The 25,854-nt window shown below is 39.9% G+C and overlaps 1 protein-coding gene across 1 annotated transcript; it reads left to right on the forward strand.

Annotated features, from left to right (window-relative positions):
- Positions 1-4,383: 4,383 nt before the first annotated feature.
- LOC138759294 (myosin-4) lies at positions 4,384-24,830 on the forward strand. The gene is made up of 40 exons (XM_069929486.1): positions 4,384-4,433; positions 5,172-5,392; positions 5,485-5,628; positions 6,258-6,414; positions 6,579-6,606; positions 6,705-6,813; positions 6,925-7,017; positions 7,155-7,218; positions 7,322-7,420; positions 7,831-7,934; positions 8,647-8,785; positions 9,137-9,255; positions 9,351-9,500; positions 9,594-9,764; positions 9,864-10,164; positions 10,269-10,339; positions 10,509-10,596; positions 10,749-10,866; positions 10,977-11,100; positions 11,386-11,522; positions 11,631-11,886; positions 12,193-12,435; positions 12,530-12,706; positions 12,799-12,944; positions 13,417-13,507; positions 13,618-14,007; positions 14,110-14,236; positions 14,321-14,439; positions 15,520-15,716; positions 15,830-16,013; positions 17,286-17,451; positions 18,513-18,637; positions 19,113-19,421; positions 19,681-19,884; positions 20,312-20,437; positions 21,015-21,185; positions 21,872-21,976; positions 22,584-22,679; positions 24,457-24,591; positions 24,712-24,830. The coding sequence occupies exons 2-40, from the start codon at positions 5,189-5,191 to the stop codon at positions 24,724-24,726; spliced, it is 5,802 nt and encodes a 1,933-aa protein (XP_069785587.1). The 5' UTR covers positions 4,384-4,433; positions 5,172-5,188; the 3' UTR covers positions 24,727-24,830.
- The last annotated feature ends 1,024 nt before the right edge of the window (positions 24,831-25,854 follow it).

The following is a 25,854-nucleotide window of genomic DNA, read 5'->3' on the forward strand; positions in this document are numbered from 1 at the left end:
GTTTGGCAAAAAATATTGATAATATCCAGGATCAAATCATTTGATTCTGAAGCATCATCATGACCCAGGAAGAAAACTCAACAGGAATCATGATCTAATTTTCCTCTTGTGGGGGTTGGGGGTAGGTGGAGGAGGAGAACGTAGCAGAGATTCTAGAAAACAGGTAACTAATCTGATCACAGAATTTTCAGGATAATCTTCCTGCTTCCTGCCTAGGAGAAATTATAGCAGAATTTTCCTCAACCATTGCATTCTCGTGTGACAATGTAGGTTCTAACCATTAATCAACATAATGGGCGTTATTAAGGATGTGGAACAAAGTTTATCGAGTTGAGCTCATAAATTTGCACGAATAAAGGATTGTTTGAAGACTAGGAAACAGAACAAGAATAAAATGATCCTTTTCAAGTACCACAGGATGACCAAAGAATCAATGTTGGAACTTATCCACGCAAATGTCTTTCACTGAAGGTCAGACCATAATGTATCCAAGTTTGCTGAAGATATAGCAATTGATGGAAAAGAAAACTGCAAGGATTATAGTTTGCAAAAAGTATGTGGGCAAGATAAGTGAGTGAGAAAGAAAAGTAGCAGAGACAGATGGAGTCTAATTAGGAAGATGTAGAATTATTTATTTTGATAGGCAGTCATGGAGACAAATAGTATGTTGGCTTTTACTGCAGGGATTTAGTGTGCAAGAATTGGTGTATTTCAGCTGCAGTCTTGCAGGGCTTTGTTCAGAATGCACCCGGAGGTATGTGTCTGGTTTTGATCCTGGTTCTTAAGGAAGCATATATGTCTTTAGGACAGAAACAAGGGAATTGGACTGAGGAGAGAGAGTAGGATATGATATTTTATTGAGGTTTTGAATAGCATTGGAACATAGGACTCTTAGTTTATCTTGTATGGAGAATCGGAAGCTGAGACAACTTCAAGAGGCTTGTCAATTATAACTGAAGTGTAGATAAAATGACATTTCTCAGAGATCTATGGACCTTTGCAATACTCCACCATAGTGGCTGTACATGGTTGGTCATTGCAAGGCTGATATTGACAGATCTCTGGCCACGGTGAGAAATAAGCATTAGAATTGGACTGCAATGCAAGCCCAGAGTAGAGGATTAACTATGATTTAACTGAATGCCAGAGTAGGCTGAAAGAAATGTATGCACTCTTCAAATTTCCAGTTCTATGTTCTTAAGTGTCTTAGCAAGCGGCTCAGTTGCACCAAACTATTTTGCCTACATAGAACTGAACTAAAACGAGGAAGCCTTTAGCAGTAATTAGTTATTGGATTTAGTCATGGTAAAAGCAGATCCAAATTAGCCAATTCTATAAAATTTGACTAATCACTTGGAAGATTGCCTAAACTAAGAGAGCTAATTGAAGGACAGAGCTTTTACTTACAGAAATAGCCAGGATCTCAGACATTTCCAAAACATTCCCTCAGATAATGAATTGGTATTTGCATCCATTAAACACCACTCAGAGAAAGCAGTGAGGAAAGCAAGGTTAAACAGTGGTCGTTAGTTGTTCGTGGGTGACCTGATATCATACAATTTCACAATCTGTGGAGTTAATATTGAATACTCTGAGGGGCATTTCTTTTCAATTGTTTATAACAGTACCAGCAGTTCCAGAGGGTCTGCCCTCCAAGTGAGAGGAAATAAGCAGGAGTAGATTTGGAAACATATTTTAAAAGTAAGTCTAAGTTGAACTAAAAGTGATCAATGAAGTGCTGTATTCAAGGACATTGTGTGGAACTGAGCTCAACAATGTAGAGACGGAACCAGAGCAAGGAAAAACTAACCACCTTTTGAGGAGGACATGCTCCTGTCTACTGTGGATGCATCTGTTTATGATTGTGTTGGAAAGCATGCCCCTTGCACAATCTTTATAATACACCACCAGAAATTCTTAAAACAAGGAGCCCAGCAGCCAACACCTGCTCCTTTCTTGTGTCTGTAATTCGAACACTGGAGCACACACACACACACACACAGTAGAAACAGGAGTAGGTCACCAAGCCCCTCAACCTCCCCTGAAATTCAATAGAATCCTGGCTGATTGCATCTCACCTCAAATCTTCTTCTGTGCAATTGAAAACCTACTTGAAGGAGAAATTGGGAAGCAGACTGAGGTTACCAGAAGGAAACAATTTTGAATATGTGATTACAGACACAATGATAATTAAAAGATTTATAATAAACATGTACATCAAACTGCAAGAGAAAGGGAATGAGGAAACAAGCTGTAAACCCAAACAAAAATGGGAACAAGATCTAAACATAAAGGTAAGAATGAAACGTGGGAAAAGCTATGCTCCGGAACTATGAGAAATACAATAAACACGAGGTTACGCATGATACAATATAATTGGTTACACAGGCTATACACCACACCCCAAAAGTTAAATAAATGGGACCCAACAGTATCAGATAAATGTTTTCGCTGTAAGAAGGAAACGGGAACAACAGTACATGCAATTTGGGCATGTGAGAAAGTGGAAAAGTTTTGGGAAGATCTAAATCAGGTGTTAAATAAAATCACAGAAAGCAACATACCAAAAAATCCAGAGATCTTTCTTCTACGTAACATAAGAAGTAAAGAACTTGGCCTCGATTTAGATGGAGCACAAAAAAGATTTATTATGATAGCCTTAGCTGGAGCAAAAAAATGTATTATGTCAACCTGGAAATTAGAAGATAGCCTGAGAATACAGCAATGGTACATGGAAATGAATAAATGTATTCCATTGGAAAAAATAACATATAATTTAAGAAATAACATCACAGTATTCAAACAAATTTGAGAACCGTACATGGAACACAACAGAGAAGTCCTTCCGCGGACCTCTACCACCTAAAATGATAGAAGGAGAAGAAGACGAAATGAACTGACCCAGTGTGTAAAAGTAGATGACACAAATTTCTTGTTTATTTTCATTGTGCGACAACATTGTTTAATGGGTTTAATGTATCATATAGGTTGAACGTTGAGTGGGTGGGGAAGGGGGGTGTGAAGGAGGGAGGGAAGGGAGGGGGAAAATGACACTGTGTATATTCAAGAGGGAAATGTTTGTGTGTATTTTCATAGTGTGAAAAATTAAAACAATTAAAAAAAAATCTTCTTCTGTGCCAGTTGCCCAAAACTCAAACAGTGCAAGTACCCCTCCAACAAATAATGCAATCCCACAAAGATGTGCAAAAAACACATTGCACCTCCTTCACATCCAGTTATGTAAAGCGGTGGAATGATCACCTCAACAAAGAAGGATAATTCATGATCATCTCCAATACCTGATGGTGAGGATCACAGATAAGTAACTCAAGCATTTGGGAACGTCTTTAGTGAGGGGTGATCCATCTTGACCTCCTCCTAGAATTCCTGCCATCACAGAAATGGCTTCAGCAATTTTGATTCCCTCCAAATGATCTCATGAAACGTCTGTGTGTTAACACATACATCCAAGGCTTTATAATATCACAATAGCGGTGCTTAAGACATACTCTTCACAAAGGAGCTGAACCTCTGAGCATTATTCCTACACCACTGAGATCTACTCAGTCACCAACACAAGTCCAAGAGTTCCGAGATACCTTTCCCAAATACTGTTTCATTATTCATCAGCGAAGATGTCTGTCCCTATACAGGTTTAATTTGTTGTTCACTGAGTCCCCTCTGCACGTGGCACTTAACAATTTAGTATTTGTCTTTAAAATAAACTGCAGTGAAATATTAATTATTGAAATGTACTCTCATATTTACAACGCCTTTATTATTAACAAGGGAATGAACAGAACTCTGAATTTTTGAAATGTGAACAGAAGTGCAATTAAGCAGGATTTTAGCAGAGAGGTTCGGTGACAGAAGAATTTATACATTGGACTTATCATGTGTCAGTTTTCCGTGTTCAACTTATATGGACACCCATGAATGATGAATAAATGAATGGTTAAAAAAAATTCCAAAGCAAACGACTGACGATGCTTCTCTAATTATATCCAGATATTGGAATACCAGCTGAGGCAATGATCAGGTGTTTTATACTAAATATGGGGACTGAACCTCTGTGCTGTCAAAAAAAACCCCAACAACTGTATATATAAACTGTCCAGAGAACACACACAGCTGCTGGTGTCCAACCATCGAGGTAAGCTTCTCACTAAACTTCATCTTAATTAGAACTTTTCCTTCTTTCTAATGAATTAACATCACATCAAATTACGGGGGGGGGGGGGGGGGGGGGAATCTTCATAGAACAAAATAATCCAAGAATCGTTCTTGTAGCAAATCCACCCCCCAATCCATAAATGGGATTGGTATATTTAAATAAGAAGCCAGCAAGAAGAGGGGATTTATCTATTGTGCTTTGTTTCTTTCAGTAGAATTGGCGAGGAGGATATCATCGTACCAGGGACTCAAAAAGAAAGGTAACGTGTGAATTCCTCTTGTTAAGCAGAAGACGAACAAACAAGTTGAGCTATGCATAGAATGGTTTTATTGCTGTCCTAACCCGTGTGCAATTAAATCGTTTACGTTCGTGTGTGAAACCGCACCCCAGGCAGTTGCTTAGAATCTCCAAGCCCTGGATCGGTTTCGCGAAAATATTAATAGGGCAAACGCTCCATTGCAACTGCAGGCACAGCTTAATCAACACCTCCGTCCATTCCAAAGCCATACGTTTGAAATAACATTTAATGTAATCGAAACAGAATCTGCCCGGGATCAGGGACTGAACCATTCCAAACACGCCGAGCAGATGCGTGAACATGGAACTTCCGAAATCAAAAAACTTCACTCTGGAAGGGATTTTTTTTTAAATTTTGCTTTTTTACAACACTCATGATAAAACTTTAAAACTAAGGCAGACTAATCAAGCCCCCCCCCCCCCCACTCCCTCAGTCAAGGTGAAAACTATACTTTCTCATTCCTCGTCCACTTTAAAGATATAAATGCAATAAACATGACCACTTCATTCCACCGAATTACAAGTGAACGAGATCCACCACTCAACTGGGAACAAAGTAAAACAGAAATAAACCAATATGTTTCACTCATTTCGGAGTTTTTAATCCATTTGATTAATTTTGATCTACTGCATTTTGGAAGAAAGGGTTGGTTCCTGACAACGAATAATAGGTGATTCAAACGTTCCTTGTGTGTTGCAGCGCAGTGAACCGAAACCATGGGGGATTCGGAGATGGCAGTGTTCGGAGAGGCGGCTCCGTTTTTGCGCAAGACGGACAAGGAACGGCTGGAAGCGCAGAACCGCCCGTTCGACGCTAAAACCGCCTGCTATGTCCCCGACGACAAGGAACTGTACGTGAAAGGGACGGTCAAGAGCAAGGAAGGTGGCAAAGCCACAGTGGAGACCTTATTGGACAAGAGGGTCTGTGGAAGAGTTCAACTTTCATATGGTATTCTGAAGTTCTTCACAATGGCAAAAAAGTTTCCTTGAATAACTCTTGATTGTTTTTGCAGACCGTAACCGTCAAGGACGACCAAGTCTTCCCCATGAATCCTCCAAAATTCGACAAAATTGAGGACATGGCGATGTTGACCCACCTGAACGAGGCGTCCGTGTTGTATAACCTTAAAGAGCGTTATGCAGCCTGGATGATCTATGTAAGTCCACCAAGGATGAGAAGAATCAGCTCTATTCTACCTGAGTCCCGGCAAGTGGTCCCTTGTCACAGGTACAGCTGAATGGATATCTCCACCTTTCAGATGGAGCATTCCAGATGCAAATAACTCAATTTCTAATTTCAACACACGACCCAATCAAACTCATGTCAGGTCTGCGAAGAGTTCCATTTCCCCAATTATTTTCCTGTTCACTTCTAATCTCCACCATAGAACAAAATAATCCAAGAACGTTCTCGGAGCAAACCCCCCCCAATCCATTAATGGGATTGGTATATTTAAATCAGAAGTCAGCAAGAAGTGGGGATTTATCCATTATGCTTTTGTTTCTAACGACACGACGGGTAATTTGCAGTTCTAATAAAGCTACAGATGCATGACCGGGATCCTCGCAGGAACTCGTGCACCTCGTTTAGTTCGGTGGAGAATGTCCGCATTCCACGAGCAAGTTCGAATCTAGCCCCCCACCCCCTCTCCCCCTCCCCCTCCCCTCGATGCAATCAGGCACGAAAGCCCTTTGCCCCCGTCATGCCGAATAAATGCAAAAACAAACCTTTTAATTACATTAAATGAAGTTGATGTTTGATATGATACGTCTTCTCTGCCTTCAGACCTACTCCGGGTTGTTCTGTGTCACAGTAAACCCCTACAAGTGGTTGCCTGTGTACAATACTGAAGTCGTGGTTGGCTACAGGGGCAGGAAGCGTCAGGAAGCGCCTCCCCACATCTTCTCCATCTCTGATAATGCTTATCAGTTCATGTTAACAGGTAAATGTGTCTTTTTGCTGTAGTACAACGTAACTTTTTTAAAATCTGGCTCAGGGTCACATCAGAAAAATAGAGGGGTATGGGTAAGCCTCGTAATTTCTAAGGTAGGGACATGTTCTTCGTGGGCCGAATGCCCATCATTTTCTCCTTTCTTTGACTTGCAGATCGTGAAAACCAGTCCATCTTGATCACGTAAGATATTTTGTATTTTCTGGTTGCCCTTTATAAATCAGTTTATTATCAGTGGGACAATTCCTGATTTCTTCATGTAATGCTTTCATCCATTCCAGTGGAGAATCTGGTGCTGGGAAGACTGTGAACACGAAACGTGTCATCCAGTACTTCGCTTTGGTGGCGGCTGCTGGTGACCCGGGCAAGAAGAAGGAGGTATCTGGCAAGGTACGGTGAGAACTGACCTGGTAAAAGTCAGAAACTTCTCCTTGCTTCGTTGAAGTTACTTTCTTTGCTGAGTAAACGTCCAACTCCTGGTTACCAAAATTATTTTTACAGGGGACCCTGGAAGATCAGATTATCCAGGCCAACCCGCTGTTGGAAGCCTTCGGTAATGCCAAGACTGTGAGAAATGACAACTCATCGCGTTTTGTAAGTGTCTTAAACATCCAGCTGTTCCTTATGTTGTCCCCCATGATGTAAAATCTGCTGATTAACCATCCTGTTGAACAATCTAAAGGCTTCAATAACATCACATTCTCTGACTTGAATGATCTTTACATTTCAAGGGTAAATTCATCAGGATTCACTTTGGTACCACCGGAAAACTGGCTTCTGCTGACATTGAAACCTGTAAGTGAGGTGGAAGTGGAAATGCAAATAATGTTTGTGAATCAAATTGTGGACACACACGTCCGTTCTTCATTCAATTGCACATTTGCTTGTGTCTCTCCAGATCTACTGGAAAAATCCAGAGTGACTTTCCAGCTGAAGGCTGAAAGGAGTTATCACATTTTCTACCAGATGATGACCAATCACAAACCAGAAATCGTTGGTAAGATTCCAAGTTTTGGACTGTTGACACCTCCATTTCTCTATTCTCTGTTAACGAGAAAGATGGGCTTCAACAAATTTCAATATATTATTGCTTGCATTTAAAAAAAAAATTTGGCCTGTAAGTAGATAAATATGAACTAAAGTGTGGTGTCACATTTTCTACCAAATTAGAAGCATCACTAAATTTTTATTTGATGTTGCCTCATCTTGCTTCCAGCATAGCACCTACCAAACCTGGTTGAGTACACTTAATTTTACATTCAGAGATGTTTTTTAAGCACAGAATCAGGCCCAACCTATTTTTGAAGTTGCTGCAATGAAAAAAAAAATGAATTGTACTGTTGGATTACATGTTGCCTTTCATTTAATTAATAACAAATCAGTCAACAAAATATTTGTTTTTGATAGAGGGTTGTCTCATTACCACCAATCCGTATGATTACCCTTTCATCAGTCAAGGTGAGATCACTGTGAAGAGCATTGATGATGTAGAAGAACTGATAGCAACTGATGTGAGTATCTTCATCACATCTTCAAGTCAAGTCTCCTCTATTTATTGTTCACACCATGCTCACATGAATCAGACGAGAGAGCATTTTTCAAGGACCACAGGGCATATTTACATAAATATAAGTTAGAAATATTGAAATATTTAGAAAGGTCCATGGAACACTCTCCGCATATGTTCTGGGAGTTCAGAAGCCTGATGGCTTGGGGGAAAATAATTGTTGCCCAATCTGGTCGCAAGGGTCCATGTGCTATGGCGCCTCCTGCCAGATGGCGAGAGGGAGAAGAGTTTACATGTGGGATGTGTGGGGTCCTTCATGATGTTTATTCCCTTTTGCCTGCATCAAGTGTAGTAGATGCCCTTCATGGTAGGAAGGCAGCCCCCAGTAATCTTTTCCGTTGACTTCACTATCCTCTGCAGGGTCTTGCGGACTGAGGTGGTTTTGCATCTTCCTTCTCTGACGTGTACATGCACACATTTCTCTGTTCATCACCATTACTCAATCCTCTAAACAAACAAAGGTCTGATACATGATGATATAGAAAATAAGGATGAAACTAACAATAAGTATTTCATAGTGTAAGTATCTTGAATTGCTGTTAAAATTACTGGCAGGAAGTTACCTATAATGTTGTAAGTTTTGATAACAAATGATAAAACATGTCATTACGCTGGTCTTTTTGTTGGATGATAAATTTTGATTGCTTGGGTTACAGACCGCCATTGATATCCTGGGCTTCACCAATGATGAGAAATGGGGCATCTACAAACTCACAGGAGCAGTAATGCACTTCGGAAACATGAGGTTCAAGCAAAAGCAGCGGGAAGAGCAGGCAGAGCCCGATGGCACAGAGGGTAATATTTAAAGCATCTCAAAGATGCTTCTAAATTATTTATTTTAATACATTAAAAAAAAATCAAACTTCCTCTTATGCACAATTTAATTTAGTTCAACACTTGAAAAATAATGAACATGTTCTGTAACTTGATATTTGGGAACTAATCTGGAATTGTCTGTGGTTCCTGCGTTAGTCCTGAAGATTCAGATTTTTAAAAAAACCAGTTAGATAACAGAAAACGAGAAATTTAATTTCAATTCCACCGAGTACTTTTGATTAGAAAAATCAGGTGCGCTTGCAAAAAAGTAAATTGGAAACAGGTTTGTAGTAAATCTAACATGCTGAATGACCCTCTGCTTTGTGTTAGATGCCGACAAAGTTGCTTATCTGACTGGCCTCAACTCAGCAGACTTGCTAAAGGCATTGTGCTACCCACGAGTAAAGGTCGGCAATGAATTTGTGACCAAAGGTCAGACTGTTCGGCAGGTACAGTTGCCAAGACGTTTAATAAAACAGTATGGGAATTCTTAAAACATTCAGATTAGATGCCCTTTCCTAACATGCATGCTGTATCATTTCAGGTCTACAACTCAGTTGGTGCCCTTGCCAAGTCAATCTTTGAGAAAATGTTCTTGTGGATGGTCATCCGTATCAATCAGCAACTGGACACAAAGCAGGCCAGACAGTATTTCATTGGTGTGCTGGATATTGCTGGTTTTGAAATCTTTGATGTAAGAATCAGATACATAGACACTGATTTTTTGTTTAAACCAGGAAGTTAATTAAATGAACATGAACTCATGTGCCTGTTTCTATTTGTGCAGTTCAACAGCTTAGAACAGTTGTGTATCAACTTCACCAATGAGAAACTACAGCAGTTCTTCAACCACCACATGTTTGTTCTGGAACAAGAGGAGTACAAAAAGGAAGGAATTGAATGGGAGTTCATTGACTTCGGAATGGACCTGGCTGCTTGCATTGAACTCATTGAGAAGGTATGTGTCACCATAAAAGTCATTAATAAGAGCTGAATACATGTATGTATCATTGTGTGATTAATACAAATTTAAAACAAAACATTGGGATTCCCACAGCCCATGGGTATTTTCTCAATCCTTGAAGAGGAGTGTATGTTCCCCAAGGCCTCGGACACTACCTTCAAGAATAAACTGTATGACCAGCATCTTGGCAAGTCAAACAACTTCCAGAAACCCAAGCCTGCGAAAGGAAAGGCTGAAGCTCACTTCTCTCTGGTTCATTATGCTGGCACTGTAGACTACAACATTTCTGGCTGGCTGGATAAGAACAAGGATCCATTGAATGAAACAGTAACTGGCCTGTTCCAGAAGTCATCAGTGAAACTCTTGGCTCATCTCTATGCTGCAGTCCCTGAAGGTAATGCTTGAATACACACACAGCTGTTACCAAAGCATTTTACTTGACTTGCATTCTTCATTTTGTTAATCTGTTTAGAACAAACAATTGTTTTTTCTTTGCAGCTGAAGGTGGTGGAAAGAAAGCTGGCAAAAAGAAGGGTGGCTCTTTCCAGACAGTATCTGCTCTGTTTAGGGTAAGATTTCCTCTTGTGTGTATATTTCGTCCTGAACAGTTTTAATAATTTTGACATAATTAGTTAAGTTTTGATTGAAATGTTCCAAAATGAATAGGCAGTCTAACATGATGATTGTTAATACATGCAAAGAAATGTGATCAATATTAATTAATTGTTCATTTCACAGGAAAATCTGGGCAAGCTGATGACTAACCTGAGAACCACACATCCCCACTTTGTGCGCTGTATCATTCCCAATGAGACAAAAACACCAGGCAAGTTTGATTCTGTACCAATATGTTTTGAAGAATCACAAAACAAGGAAATTTAGTGATAAATAGATGAATTCTATCATTTTTAACATAATGTCCTTAAAATACAATTAGTGTACCCAATCTTGAGTACAACAATGTGCTGTGTCCATCAGGTGCTATGGATAATTTCCTTGTCATACACCAGCTGAGGTGCAATGGTGTGCTGGAAGGTATCAGGATTTGCAGAAAGGGTTTCCCAAGCAGAATCATTTATGGTGACTTCAAGCAAAGGTAAGAAAACCCTTACATCTCCATTTCCCTTTTCCATCCAAATAAGCTGTTTGAAATTTTTTTTTCTAATAAATATCAACAATAATGTATGTAAAATTCTAATGCAACAGGTACAGAATTCTAAATGCAAGTGCCATTCCTGAAGGTCAGTTCATTGATAGCAAGAAGGCATCCGAGAAGTTATTGGGATCCATTGACGTAGATCACACCCAGTACAAGTTTGGACACACCAAGGTAATGATGTTAAAATTATACATTAATTTATGTAAAAGACAAGGTGATAAAATTGGAATATAGTTGTGAATGTACTCTTAGAAGCGACTGAATAGACATACTGCTTTAACTTTGATATGTAATTTAGAGCAATTTCAGTCCCATTCAAATCCATTAAGAGCTGTCATACAAAATGCATGTGATACATTAGTGTTATTTATGAGATGAAACAAATTAAATTATGCTTCTGAAATATGTTAATTTTTGAGAATTGAACATTAATATTGATCATTTGGTTTGCTTAAGGTGTTCTTCAAGGCTGGTCTCTTAGGTTTACTTGAAGAGATGAGAGATGAAAAGTTGGCAGAGCTCATAACTCGCACACAGGCCATGTGCCGTGGCTTCCTTATGAGGGTTGAGTTTAAGAGAATGATGGAAAGGAGGTCAATATTTCACTTTTAAACATTCAAATATATATTTTTCGGTGAACACAATATTCACAATGATTGTGGATATTATCTCATAAAGTTGTAATCTCTGTTCATTTTTAGGGAAGCATTGTACACTCTACAGTACAACATTCGTGCATTCACAAATGTCAAACACTGGCCATGGATGCAACTGTATTTCAAGATCAAACCTCTGCTGAAGAGTGCTGAAACTGAAAAGGAAATGGCCAATATGAAAGATGAGTTTGAGAAAACTAAGGAGGCACTTGTCAAATCTGAAGCAAGGAGGAAGGAATTGGAAGAGAAAATGGTGGCTCTTGTCCAGGAAAAGAATGACCTCCAACTTCAAGTCCAAGCAGTAAGTGCATTGGCAATCTTTGATAAGTTGTGCATGTCGACAAGTAATAAAACCTGATGTGCCATCAATTACTCAAAAAACTACTGTAGAGAAACCAATAAGCTTTTATTCACAAGTACAGAAGCACACCCATACGGTTTGGTTGACCTGCACTGAGCTGCAGGGGGCTGTGGGGCAGTCACCTTTATAGAGGAGCCTGTGGGAAGGAGCCAGAAAATCAACCAACCAATAGATGTGCCTGACCAGAGGATGATACATAACAATGGTTTAACCACAAAACCTATTCATTGTATCATTTCATTGCAGGAAAGTGAAACTCTGGCAGATGCTGAAGAGAGATGCGAGGGACTGATTAAAAATAAAATTCAACTGGAGGCTAAACTCAAGGAAGCGAATGAAAGATTGGAAGATGAAGAGGAGATAAATGCTGAGCTGACTGCCAAGAAGAGGAAACTGGAGGACGAGTGCTCAGAACTGAAGAAAGATATTGATGACTTGGAGCTCACCTTAGCCAAAGTTGAAAAAGAGAAACATGCCACAGAGAACAAGGTATTATTGGGCAATTTTGATGTCCAACTGAGAGACAAGTTACTGATTAAGCCTCAGGAAGTAAGTCTGTGCATTTTATATTTATGAAACTTAGGTTAAAAACCTCACAGAAGAGATGGCTACTCTTGATGAAAGCATAGCTAAGTTAACTAAGGAAAAGAAGGCCCTCCAGGAGGCTCACCAGCAGACTTTGGATGATCTCCAGGCAGAGGAAGACAAAGTCAACACTCTGACCAAGACAAAGACCAAATTGGAACAACAAGTTGATGATGTAGGTATCCAAAATAGCAAATCAACGAGTTTGAGAAAATTACTTTGATTTTTAAGCCAATCCAGCTAAAATGTTATTTTTCCTTTAATAAGCTTGAAGGCTCTCTGGAGCAGGAGAAGAAACTCCGCATGGATCTTGAACGGGCTAAGAGAAAGCTTGAAGGTGACTTGAAACTGTCGCAAGAAGTAACCATGGATTTGGAGAATGACAAGCAGCAACTGGATGAGAAACTGAAGAAGTCAGTAGTTAAATTACGATCATTATCCTGTTATATGTTTGACAATGACACTTCAGTTAGAGAACTTAGTGGTATTTTTATTTAAACATACAGCACGGTAACAGGCCCTTTCATCCCACAAGCCCATGCCACCCAATTACACCCAATTGACCAGCACAGAATTCGAACCACGGTCCCAGTCGCTGGCACTGTAATAGCATTGCGTTAACTGTTACACTAACCATGCCACCCAGAGTTATGTATGTTTAAACCAATGAGACTAAACTGCACTATAATTATTTACATTAGCATATTCTTCAAGGATATTGTGATAATATTAAAGTGCATTTTAAGTATTTGCTTATTATCATATTAGTTCTTCAGCATGCCCAAGAGAATATTCCACATTGTGTACTGAATTAATTTATAAATATTTTAATAGTGAATTAATTTATAAACATTTTAACTTAACTCTCAATTCTTCTTCTTAAAGGAAAGAGTTTGAAATCAGCCAGCTTCAAAGCAAAGTTGAAGATGAGCAGGCAATGGGCTCCCAACTTCAGAAAAAGATTAAGGAATTACAGGTGATGTATCTGTCCAGTGAAATGATCAATGCTGCTCAGCAAAGGTTATTTACATGACCTTGTCCACAATTACTGGTTCACCATTGACATCAATGTATATTTCCCTTCAGGCTCGTATTGAGGAGCTCGAGGAAGAAATTGAAGCTGAACGTGCCGCTCGTGCCAAGTCTGAGAAGCAGAGAGCTGATCTCTCTCGGGAACTTGAGGAGATCAGCGAGAGGCTGGAAGAAGCTGGTGGGGCAACTGCAGCTCAGATTGAAATGAACAAGAAGCGAGAGGCAGAATTTCAGAAAATGCGCCGTGACCTGGAAGAGTCGACCCTCCAGCATGAAGCCACGGCCGCTGCTCTCCGCAAGAAGCAGGCCGACAGCGTGGCAGAACTCGGGGAACAAATCGACAACCTGCAACGTGTGAAGCAGAAACTGGAGAAGGAAAAGAGTGAGCTGAAGATGGAAATTGATGACCTTGCCAGTAACATGGAAACAGTGACTAAAGCTAAGGTACGGTGACTAATGTCAGTTAAATTCTAATCTTATAAATGTAAATTTAAGTAGTGTCCAGTTGGTTTTGCATCTAGTGAAAACTGGATGTTTAATTTTCAGTCTAATCTTGAGAAAGTGGCACGGACTTTGGAGGACCAGGTCAGTGAAATGAAGACGAAACATGATGAACATCAACGTTTGCTCACTGACTTATCAACTCAAAAAGCACGTCTTGCAACAGAAAACGGTATTGATTAGTTCTATATTTGTTCTTTGTCGCGCAGGAAACACGTTCATATTTTCTACTGTTTCACTCACACTCTTTTTGCAGGTGAACTGAACCGACAGGTGGAGGAGAAAGAGGCCTTGGTATCTCAGCTGACAAGAGGGAAACAAGGATACACCCAACAAATTGAGGAACTCAAGAGGCAACTGGAGGAAGAAACAAAAGTACTGAAATAACTTGAATTATTTCTTTCAAAAGGGAAATTTTACAAAAATACATTATTTTAAGCAATGTAATTTTACAAACTGCAAACTTATAAAATGTGACATTTTAATTTAACAGTATAGTTACAGGCCCCTCCACCCCATAAGCCCATGTTGCCCAAATACTCCCATGTGACCAGTTCACCTATTAACCCTATACATATTTTGATTGTGGGAGGAAACCAGAGAACCTGGAAGAAAGCCACGACTGTCACGGAGAGAAGGCACAAACTCCTTACAGACGGCCACAGATTGGAACTTGGGTCACTAGACCTGTAAGAGCATTGTGCCATCTGCTACACTAACTGTACTGAGGCAGGGTTGTCCAGCAATTGAATTGAGAGGCTTCCTTATAAGCACAGATAATTGTTTTAATTGTAATCAAAAATAAATAAGCAGGAATTAATTACACTGGACCACATTTTTTTTTTAAAAGGTTGGTTTCCTGGAAAAAAAAAATGGGGATTTTGATAAGACAATTTCAAGATGAACACAAAATAATTTCAGATTTACCCTCACATTAAAACATTCAATTAACTTTTATTGAATTTACTATGTTTAATCACATCATGATGCTGACACATTGCATTTAGTTCAACTGACCTAAAAGTGTTTTGCCACTGATTTTCATTTGTACTCGGCATCTGATGCCTCTCGTGTCAGAGAAAAACAATAGTTGGCCACCATTCTTGAATTCTAGTTGTCCTAGTTTCCATCATCGTAATGCCCTGGTGAAACCTTCCTCCAAGTTTGTCACTGACTGCACCAAGATCAGAAGGGAAGACATCCAAGTGTGAATGCAGAAAGTGAATGTTTCAGTGACATGTTGCACTTAACGGTTTTATCTGCTTGAAGTAAGTTTAAAATGTGACAGGAAATCACAAAAAGAGGTTACATCTACAAACAATTTTCAAGATCAGCAGGCCAAAATCCATAAAATACACCCAAAAGTGATCAGGAATAAAAATCTTCATTGTCCAGTGTTACCTGCTGTTGAGACACTGAATATAATTTAATCATTGTACATGGAAATTATTTCAGGCGAAGGGTGCCCTGGCCCACGCTCTGCAATCAGCTCGTCATGACTGTGATCTGCTCCGTGAGCAATATGAAGAGGAGGTGGAAGCGAAGGCCGAGCTCCAGCGCGGCATGTCCAAGGCCAACAGTGAGGTGGCCCAGTGGAGAACAAAATACGAAACCGACGCCATCCAGCGCACGGAGGAACTGGAAGATGCCAAGTATGTAATGAGGAAGAAATCGGAGTCCATGCACCACATTCTGCTCATCAGGATTTCTGTTCTTGCAACTATCCTGTGTGATCGTGTTCTTTTGCTGACTTTGTGCTCTCCAGGAAGAAGCTGGCTCAGCGCCTGCAGGATGCAGAGGAGCACATCGAGGCCGTGAACTCCAAATGTGCTTCATTGGAGAAGACAAAGCAGAGACTGCAGAATGAGGTGGAAGATCTGATGGTCGACGTAGAGAGGGCAAATTCTGCGGCAGCAGCTCTCGACAAGAAGCAGAGGAACTTCGATAAGGTAAGAGCGGGCATTGTTTCCCTTTGCATGTCATTCTAAAGGAAGTAACAAACTTCATGTTTATTAGTGTCAGCCAGGGACAGGCAAGAAACAGAGGAACTTCGACAAGGTATAAACCATATAACCACTTACAGCACAGAACAGGCTAGTTCGGCCCTACTAGTCCATGCTGTAACAAATCCCCACCCTCCTAGTCCCACTGACCAGCACCCGGTCCATACCCCTCCAGTCCTCTCCTATCCATGTAACTATCTAGTCTTTCCTTAAATGCAACCAATGATCCCGCCTCGACCACGTCTGTCGGAAGCTCATTGCACATCCCCACCACCCTTTGCGTAAAGAAATTTCCCCTCATTTCCCCTTATAATTTCCCCCCTTCAATCTTAAACCATGCCCTCTAGTTTGAATCTCCCCCACTCTTAATTGAAAAAGCCTATCCACGTTTACTCTGTCTGTCCCTTTTAAAATCTTAAACACCTCTATCAAGTCCCCTCTCAATCTTCTACGCTCCAGGAAAAAAGCCCCAGTCTGCACAACCTTTACCTGTAACTCAAACCTTGAAATCCTGTCAACATTCTTGTGAACCTTCTCTGCACTCTCTCTATTTTGTTTATATCTTTCCTATAATTTGGTGACCAAAAAGAGCGGGCATTGTTTCCCTTTGCATGTCATTCTGAAGGAAGTAACATACTTCATGTTTATTAGTTTCAGCCAGGGACAGGCAAGCAACTGGCAATTTAATTTTTGTTGAGGATTTGACCACATTCATGACTGATCAAAAGCAATTCAATATACACCAATTGATAATATTAAATGTTTCACACTGTTTGATTTTGTTTTGAATAAAATTAGCAGGTGACGACCAAACAGATTCAGTTAGAATAAAGCTACATATTAGTCATGAGCTAACACAATCGTCTAAACAAGCTCAAATAGTTCAGTGCTCTTGTCATTTCCTAAACATGAAAATGTATCTGCAATTCATTGGATCTTTTGGGCATATTAAAGCCCTTTTAATAATGCGAAATGACAAACGTTGTCCATGTACCATCTGAACAAGTTATTGCCATTCGCAAGCTGCCTTCTCTCATTTGGTTTTTGCACTCACACCTGATGTTACGTGGGAAGACATGCGGCGTGTTGGCAAAATATAATTCAATTTTTTGGGTTGAAGTCTGACTTTGATAATCTCCAGCTATTAGATCTCATTGCTACTTAGATGTAAATATATTCTTATATTTAATTTCTGATATTTACAATTGAACAATTAAGGTTCTGGCAGACTGGAAACAGAAGTATGAGGAAAGCCAATCAGAATTGGAAGCAGCCCTGAAGGAATCTCGCAGTCTGAGCACAGAAATCTTTAAGATGAAGAATGCATACGAGGAGTCTCTGGACCACCTTGAAACTCTTAAACGAGAGAACAAGAATCTGCAACGTAAGCCTAAATCCTTTCTCTCATTTCAACACTTTAAAATGTTGCCTCTTTAGATTACATATTCTGGACCTGTACTAGCTTAGAAGATTTTTGGAAAGATATTTTTCAAACATTATCGGCAATTCTTAAGTTAAAATTGGAATCTTGCCCTTTAATTGGTCTTTTTGGATTACCTCAAGATGTTGACTTCAATTCAAAGCCGAATTTTATCTTTATGCCATTGATACGCAATTTTGATTAAATCGAAAGATAATTCTCCACCTACACATGCACAATGGCTAAGGGATCGCATGTCTTTTTTTAACTCTAGAGAAAAAAAATTAGATATGCTATCAAGGATGTTAAATTCCAAAAGGTATGGGGCCCATTTTTGGACTATTATCATAATCTTAAGAATTAGTTTTGGTCTGGAATTTTGTGCTGTGCTGAACCTCTCCAAGTTGTTGTCACTTGATTTATACATGACAACTTTGATACCGATTGCTTCGAGGAAGGGGGTTAGAATTGTTTTTCTCTCTATTTTTTCTTTTGGGTAAAAAAAAGAGAAAAAATTTGACATTATGAAATGAATATTTGTTAATCTTGGAATTAAATACCTTTATCTATACCTTTCTGATGGGATAACTTTCATTCTTTCCAGAATTCATTGCACTTTAATAATATCATTCACTTGTATTTCTAAGTCTCATCACAAGATAGAATCATGCAGTTACTTATGGAAACTGGCTCTTTGGCCTAACATGTCCAATCAAGCTAGTCCCATTGGCCCATATCCCCCTAAATATTTCCTATCCATTTACCTGTCTAAAAGCCTTTTAAGCGTGACAACTCTCTCTGCCTCTACCATTTCCTCTGGCAGCTCATTTCGCAGACCTACCACATTGGTGTGAAGAAGGTACCGCACAGGTGCCTTTTAAATTTATCCAGTCTCATCTTAAGTCTGTCCCCTCCAGTTTTTATAAGCCGCTATCGGGTCGCCTCTTAGCCAATCATACTCTAGGATGAAAAGTCCCAGCCTATCCAGCCATGATAACTAATTATCAATACCTTCTATAAAACAGAGGAGATTTCTGATCTGACTGAGCAACTGGGTGAAAGTGGCAAAGCCCTCCATGAGATGGAAAAGGCAAAGAAGACTGCTGAGCAAGAAAAGAGCGAGATTCAGTCGGCATTGGAGGAGGCAGAGGTAAAGTTGATAGTTATCTTCGCAGAAATTCTTACAAATAGAAATGTGGATCTATAATTGTCTGACAGAATAGCAAGGTTGCAATAATGACCAGAGTATTGATCAGCTGAAAAGAGAAGTATGATGAGGAAGATTTGAAGGCTTTTGCACAAACTAAACATATACCGATAAACTGATAACAATTAAAATGTCTTTTTAAAGAATGGATTGCTTTACTGGAGGAAGAGGCCATATCTATTGACTTATTAAATCACAAAAATCTGTAGACAAGGTGGTTAAAGTAAAAAACACAAAATGTAGCAGAGAGGAATCCAATCATAAGGTAACATTTGAATATTATTTTACAAATGGATAGTGGATGACAGTTTTAGTTAAAGCAGGGTTAAGAGATAAAGTTAACAACATCGTGTGCATAATCGACTTTTGAAACATTCACATGTAAAATGCTTGTTAAAACATTTGATCCCTCTTGTAGGCCTCTCTGGAACATGAGGAGAGCAAGATCCTTCGTGTTCAGCTGGAACTGAACCAAGTGAAATCTGAAGTTGACAGAAAGATTGCAGAGAAGGACGAGGAGATTGAACAGCTGAAGAGGAACCACCAGAGAGTTGTGGACACAATGCAAAGTGCTCTGGAGGCTGAAGTCAGAAGCAGAAATGATGCCCTGAGAATCAAGAAGAAAATGGAGGGAGATCTCAATGAAATGGAGATCCAACTGGGGCACGCCAATCGACAGGCTTCAGAAGCTCAAAAGCATCTCAGAAATGTGCAGGGTCAATTCAAGGTCAGTACCGACGGGGCACTTTGTCTAGTTTACAGGTAGTTCTAACTATTGGACAATGACCAGTCAATTTTATAAATTTCATTGATTTTTCTCTGTCAAAATTAAATATAAACTGCAGGACTTTATTTCCTACTAGCTTTATATTTTTCAACCTACTTATCAAGCAAAAAAGCATGTTACTAAGATTGATTCAGATGCAAGATGAGTTTTACAGTATACCATAATATCTGATAACTGAGGAATCCTGTTCTCTAAACAGGACACCCAGTTACAGCTGGATGATGCTTGCAGAGGCCAAGAAGACTTGAAGGAGCAACTGGCCATGGTAGAGCGCCGAAGCAGCCTGCAGCAGGCTGAGATTGAAGAAATGAGAGCAGCTCTGGAACAGACAGACAGATCCCGCAAAATTGCTGAACAAGAGCTGATTGATGTCACTGAGAGGGTTCAGCTGCTTCACTCTCAGGTTTGTCCCCACACTCTATCGCACCAAGGGCTCGGTATATCAGGGGAGTGGGTTGAGGATAAGGTTAAGAACACATATATGAGGTATCTCGTAAATGCTTTTGGTTTTGTTTCTTGCTGCGCTGCTGTGCAGGAAGGGATTTCCAGTGCTAGGAGGGTCCCATTCTCAGGAGCCCACTGCAAAGGTTAATGTAAGCATGTTAATTGAATGCCACATCTCTACACAACATTAGTTCAGGCATCCAATATCCACTGGCAGAATGACAGCTGAATTGATGTTAACTCTCCCTATGTTTTGCTTTTTTCCTCCTCCCTTAATTTTCTCCCCTAGCCCCACATCAAAATGTGCTTGGAATACAAAATTTTGCAGTCCCCTTTATTCCTGCAAAACTAATTTGAAACTTATCAGAAGTTCTCTTATCCCGCAGAACACCAGCCTAATCAACACGAAGAAGAAGTTGGATGCTGACCTGAATCATCTCCAGTCCGAGATGGAAGAAACTATCCAGGAGTCGAGAAATGCTGAAGATAAAGCCAAGAAGGCTATCACTGATGTAAGTCAGCTTCACCTTTTGCAGGTATCCCCCACTATCCAAACATAGAGCGTTCCTATGAAACCTTACGTAAGCCAAAATGGTGTAAAGCGGAGAAGAAATTACCATTGATTTATATGGAAAAGTTTTTTTGAGCGTTTCCAGACCCGAAAAATAACCTACCAACTCGTACCTAATAGCACACAAAGTTCAACTCACGCATAATATCTATATTTCATTCACCACGATGGAAATGCTTAATTACATCCAGTTTTATTGCTAAGCGCAACACCCTCTCGCTGCTCAGGGTGTGCGCTTCCTCTATAATGGCTTGCTGTAAAACAAATGCTGAACACTATTCGCTTTTGGCCTTTTTTCGTAAAAATGAAGATCCTCTCGAGATTTCTTTTGGTTAGCGAAAACAGGTACCAATGTAGGTCTTTTGTCAAAGTGAAGTGGCGTCAACTGAACTCTTGAAAAGCGGGGGATACCTGTATTTATATTTTTATAAATATTGATGCTCATCTCAGTTACATCACTGGTACCATTTTGATTTTGAGCTGGAATAATAATTAGTCCATTTGCCTCAAACTGCTAGGCTGCCATGATGGCTGAAGAGCTGAAGAAGGAACAGGACACCAGCGCTCACCTTGAACGAATGAAGAAGAACCTCGAGCAGACAGTGAAGGACCTGCAGCATCGCCTGGACGAGGCTGAGCAGTTGGCGATGAAGGGAGGGAAGAAACAGCTCCAGAAACTGGAGGCCAGGGTAAGCACTGAGTTCAACAGGAAAGTCCGCAGAAGCTGTGATTGTAGTTCAATACGTAAAAGTGCTGAAGAAAATCAGCAGAGCTCGCAACGTTCTTTATCTAGCAAAGATACACAACCAATGCTTCAGGCCTGAGCCCTTTGTCAAGGTACGAGCAAAAATCAGGGAGGCACCTGAATAAAATGGTGAGGGGTGGAGGGAAGGGACAGGAGCATTGGCCCACAGGCAAGAGGTGGACATGGATGGGAGGGCAGGTGAAAAAAAGCTGGGAAGTGATAAGAGAAGGGGAGAGGTCTCTGAATGGAGAAGGAATTGGGGTTGGAAACTAGAGGAAAGGGGACAGACAGATATGGGGGGGGGTGTGTGTGTGTGTGTGTGTGTGTGTGTGTGCGAGGGGAGGGGGGGAGAGAGAGAGACCTAACGTGGCTTAACAGAAACCAGAGGAGTTGATGTTAATGGAATCTGGTTGGACCATGCTCAGATGGACTTGGGTGTTGTTCCTCCAATTTGTCTGTAGCTTAGGTTTGGCAGTTCATGAGGCTATGGACAAATATGTTGGCATGGGAGTGGGAGGCGGAATTGAAATGGTTGGCCACTTTGAGACTGTTGTTGGATGTGCACTACATTGAATCCTTCAGATATGATCTGCATGTTAACCAATTAATCATGTTTTGTGACTGGTTTAGGTGCATGAGCTGGAAAACGAGCTGGAAACTGAGCAGAAACGAGGAGCTGACGCCATTAAAGGTGTTCGGAAGTATGAGAGGAGAGTCAAGGAGCTGACTTATCAGGTATTGTTCTGTTAATAAACAAATGGTGCCCCACTTATGTCCCCTGGGTCTGTAAGGATAGATTCTGATCCTCTGGTCACATTCCTACACTCAGCATAATGGCTGTTCGAAGGGCCTTGTAAAATTTGCTCCCCTCTACGAGGTTGGTTCATGCTCTGTGGGGTCATGCTTCAGTTGTTAACTTACCAATCATGATTGATTGAAAAAAGTGTTTTCATTTGCATGATCGAAGCAACAGAAGCCTTCAATACCAGGAATCCGTGGGGCACAGCGCAGGCCTTTTGTAAAAGGTGTTCCTGGGTTTTTCAGACCATTGACTTTTGATTAGATCATCAAAAAAAAAAGTTACTCATTGCTAATCAGAGGGAGGCTTGTGCTTTGGAAACCTCAAAGTCCTTGGCAACATAGAAAGGACCATTAAAGATAATGTGTGAAGTAAGGGAGCAGTGGTGATGAAGTGAGCAGAGCAGTGAAGAGATAATGAATGTAACATTACAGAGGCAGAGAGTGGGCCAGCAAGAACCATGACATTTATCTTTAAATGTGACACAAGAATGCAAGAGCATGAAAAGATCATTACAAATATCACTTCTTTTGCAATATTCAGTCAGAGGAAGACAGAAAGAATGTGCTCAGACTACAAGACTTGGTTGACAAGCTGCAGATGAAGGTCAAGGCCTACAAGAGACAATCTGAGGAGTCTGTAAGTAACCTTGAACTATAATTGCAAGTTTTAAAAAAACGTTGTATACCTCTACCTATTAAGGTTTGGAGAATTTTAAGAACAAATGCTAACAATAGCTACATTAACAGGTAGTTGGGAACATAATATGTCTATGCACGTAGAACACTAAAGTTAATTTAGTTTATGTTCTCTAAATTATATCCTGCTTGATAAAGAAATATTTGCTCCTATGCTAACCAGGATCAGAAATTGAACAAGAACCTTTGTTTTTATTCTTACCTGATCTGGAAATAAGATGATAAAATTACAGAGGATTACAGTTGTAACTTCATCATTCACACAAGATTATAATAAATTTTTAAAATGTTTAAATGATATTTTATTAGCTTTATTCAACGTTAAATTGAGCTAGAAGTGGCAATAATCACATCATTATATTTTGTTTATAGATTTTTATGTCACTCATTTGCAACAACAGTCTAGATTCTAAAACCCTTTACGAATGTTTCAATGAGGGTATATCCCATTGCTCTAATCTCCAAGGAATAGAGGCACAATCTATCTAATTCATGTGAAATGTTTGAACTCCTAATATTTTCCTTAACTCAGTGGTTCTCAACCTTTTTCTTTCCACTCACATACCACTTTAAGTATCAACTATGCTCTGTGATTAATAAGGGATTGCTTATGTGAGTGGGAAGGTTGAGAATCACTGCTCTAGACCCAATTGTTACTGAGGAAAATTGTCATTGGCCCATTTCTTTTGGAGTAATGAAACCGTTCACATAACGAGTCAATTAGATATGATTAAAACAGTGGTTTTCAAACTTTTTCCTTTCCACCCACATCCCACCTTAAGCAATCCCTTACAAATCACAGAGCACCGATGGCATAGGGAATACTTAAAGTGGTATGTGAGTGGAAAGAAAAAGGTTGAGAACCACTGCTCTTAACTAGTGATGATCATTACTTGTGAACAGGTTGTTTTTTTGAAGAGCAGTATAACTAGAACCACTAGTAGGCAAGTGGTCTCATGGAAACCTTCACTCTTCAACAGGATCAAAACTGATAGTTCAATTTACAACCTGGTTTCCCTCAAGGTCTGAAAGTCCATCAGCCACAGGCTTGGATTTACTCTCCTGTGTTTAAAAATGTCCCACATCTTAGACCTAAAGTTATAGTCCATAGTTCTAGCCGCTTCAGGAATAGTTCTCAACCTCTCCTCATCAAAACTGTATACGTTTCAATGAGACCATCTTCGGTTGCAACGTCCAAGGAGAATCTTCTTGGGATTATAAGTGAACAGTCAGGGGAAAATTGTGAGAGATTTTTCAAACTTGAATTCCATTCCATGGAATTTACATTAAGGATTGATGCCAAGATTGTAAGTGGAAACTGTGAGGATCAATGGAGGAAGACAATTTCTGGCTCTTTGGAGACCGGTTTCAGTGGGCAAAGCATGATCTTTATCCTCACTTGAGGCGTGTCAGCAGAGGATTTTTATCCTTTATCCTATTAATCTAGATTGTCCTAAACTAGATGAAACCCAAGTATGAAAGATCAATGCATTAAGCTAGTTCATTAGCCGTTCTTCTTTCTCAAACCATAAAAGCTCCTATCCCTTAGGAACAAATAAACCTCAATGAACCTAAAATTCTTTGTTACCCATGGGGAAAAAAAAGGGTTTCGGCACTAACTTTGTAAATAATTTACACAATTTCTTTTGCAGTGACAAATTACCTTCTCTAGTGTTCCAGCATGCAACCTGATATTTGTTCACCCCATTTTCCTGTAGGAGGAGCAAGCCAACATTCACCTGTCCAAGTTCAGGAAGGTGCAGCATGAACTGGAGGAGGCCGAGGAACGTGCCGACATTGCAGAGTCTCAAGTCAACAAACTTAGATCCAAAACCCGGGAAATTACCATCAAGGTGCAGTAATGTTCACTCAAACTACTGTCAACTATTTCTCCCATTATCAACTTACAATTTAAAGACACACCTTATTGCACAGATTTCATTAATTTGCATTTCTTTGTTTTTACCCATTAGAGCGCTGAAGAGTAGATGACAACTTGAAATGGTCCAAAGACGAAATCCACAAAATGTGTATTTCTTTGTAACATAGTTTCATGAATGTAGAAAATCAACAGAAATAAAGCATGCAACACTAAAACATTTCATTGTTAGTCTGTGTTTGTTTGATGATTCACCCATCATCGTAGGATCAAAGCAATGCATAGAAATGCTCCAGAGAAATCACTCACCACTGCTTGGCATTTCTGGAAGCATACCTAAATAAAAAAGTAATTCCCCCATTTCCTTTAGGTTGCTGGACTGAAGCTTGAGAGATTAAAAAATATCCAGACAAATGCTTGACTCAGAATTTATTGTCATGGACATGTTGCAAGATTTGTTGTCATTTTGCAACAGCATTACAGTGGAAATGTTGCTATAAATTACACTTCAAAAATAAATAAATAGTGCAAGAAAACAGGAGAAACTGAGGCATTGTCTGTGATTCATTGTCCATTCAGAAATTGTCCTTGTGTCACTGGATCTTCTTCAGGCTCCTATTCATCTTTCCTAATGATAGCAGCGTGGGTGGTAGGGGTCCTTGCGGATAGAGGCTGCTTTCTTAAGACACTGTCTCTTGTAGATTTCATTGATGGGGTGAAGACTAGTGGCCGTGATGTCGTTGGCCAGATTATCAACTCTCTGGAGTTTTTTTTTCCAGTCCTGCGCATTGGCATCTTCATACTATGCAGTGATGCAGCCAGACATAATGCTCACCGTGGTACACGTAGAGGAATCTTTGAGAGTCTTTGGTGACATACCCAATCACCTCAAGCCCCTCACGAAGTATAGCCACATCAACATGTAGGGCCCCAGGACAGATCCTCAGAGATCTTGAATTTTCTTGACCTTCTTGCCAAGGTATAGAAGACAATTGGCCAAATGTTGATACACCGGATTAGTGGGCATTGACAATGAATGCCCAACATAGGTACGATCGGCCGAAGGGCAAAGCTGGAGGTTCTTTAGAGAATTGCTTGGAATACATTGCTGGGGGCGATGGCGGAGCTTGGTACCATTTAAAAAATATATAGCATAAAAGATCATCCAGCTCAAATTGTACCTGTATGAGCTTCAGCTTTGAATTAATTCTACCTTCCTGCTTTTTTTAAATTTATG

The sequence above is a fragment of the Narcine bancroftii genome, chromosome 3 (genome assembly GCF_036971445.1).
Source record: "Narcine bancroftii isolate sNarBan1 chromosome 3, sNarBan1.hap1, whole genome shotgun sequence".
NCBI lineage: Eukaryota > Metazoa > Chordata > Chondrichthyes > Torpediniformes > Narcinidae > Narcine > Narcine bancroftii.